This window comes from Mus pahari, chromosome 1, assembly GCF_900095145.1.
Source record: "Mus pahari chromosome 1, PAHARI_EIJ_v1.1, whole genome shotgun sequence".
Taxonomy (NCBI): Eukaryota; Metazoa; Chordata; class Mammalia; order Rodentia; family Muridae; genus Mus; species Mus pahari.
In genome coordinates, this window is record NC_034590.1 from 89758890 (window position 1) to 89759961 (window position 1072).

The window sequence follows — 1072 nt, forward strand, 5'->3', positions numbered from 1 at the left end:
GGGGTGTGCAGGGGGAAGGGGGGTGGAGTGTGCAGGGAGAAGGGGGGTGGGGTGTGCAGGGAGAAGGGGTGGTGGTGGTGAGAGTGAATAATACAGTACATTTAGTTTTCTTGTTTGGCATAAGTATTTGGAGATTAGCCTTTCTAGATCATTTTCTACACCGTGTGTGTGTGTGGGGGGGGGTGTGTAACAGTGAAGTGTTTATAATAAATAATAAATGGATTTAGCTTTTTCATCCTATCTTGCTGGTCATTTTATATTATAAACAGGAATAAATGATATACATCCTATGGGTATATTTTTCATATATCTATCTTATTTAGGTTCATTAAAAATAAATTGCTGGGTCAAAGTATGTGCAGCTTAAATTGATAAATATTGTCAAATTATGTTCATCTGCATGCCTGCTGTTAATGTATTGGGGATGGTCTGAGCTCCTTAGAGAGTGCTAATAATTATGTTTTTGTTTCCTTCAGTGATAGCAAGAGACGGGAGGACATGAGAGATTGGGCTACGTACTACGTAATGCACTTCCTGGTAGAGCGTTTATTCTAGAGTGAGACTGGCAGACATTTCAAGATGGCCAAAGAAGAGCCCCCAAGTGTCTCCAGAGACTTACAGGAGCTGCAAAGGAAGCTGGGTTTGCTGTTAGAGTCTTTCCTGAATAACTCAAAGGTCAGTGCCCAGTGCCACATATAATCGGAAACCCTGAAAAACACTGGTCTGAACAAGATTGGACACTGTTTCTTTCTCAAATAGGAATATACAAATAAGTCAGGAATCTTTCTCCTAGTACCCTGCTAAGTCTGAGTGTGACCTTCCTATCCATGTTCATTGTGGCTGCCAGAGCATTGGCCGTCATAGTGACATTCAGGGCAGTAGGACAGCAGGTGAGTGGGAAGGAAGATTGTTTTCAAGGCACCTCCAAATTAAGGAAGATTCCTGGAAGTGACAGAGAATCACAGATAACTAGTTACATCCCATATAATGCAGAATTTGGTTGGATAGTGTCTTAGTCAGGGTTTCTATTCCTGCACAAACGTCATGACCAAGAAGCAAGTTGGGGAGGAAA

The 1072-nt window shown here is 42.0% G+C and overlaps 1 protein-coding gene across 2 annotated transcripts in view; it reads left to right on the forward strand.

Moving 5' to 3' along the window:
- The window catches only part of Tmem159 (transmembrane protein 159), a 22331-nt gene that overhangs the window by 2788 nt on the left and 18471 nt on the right, over positions 1–1072 (forward strand). For both annotated transcript variants that reach the window (XM_021206101.1, XM_029541266.1), the window contains exon 2: positions 477–675. In XM_021206101.1, the coding sequence (XP_021061760.1) occupies positions 580–675 (96 nt within the window). In that variant the 5' untranslated portion in view covers positions 477–579. The remainder of the gene's footprint in view (positions 1–476; positions 676–1072) is intronic.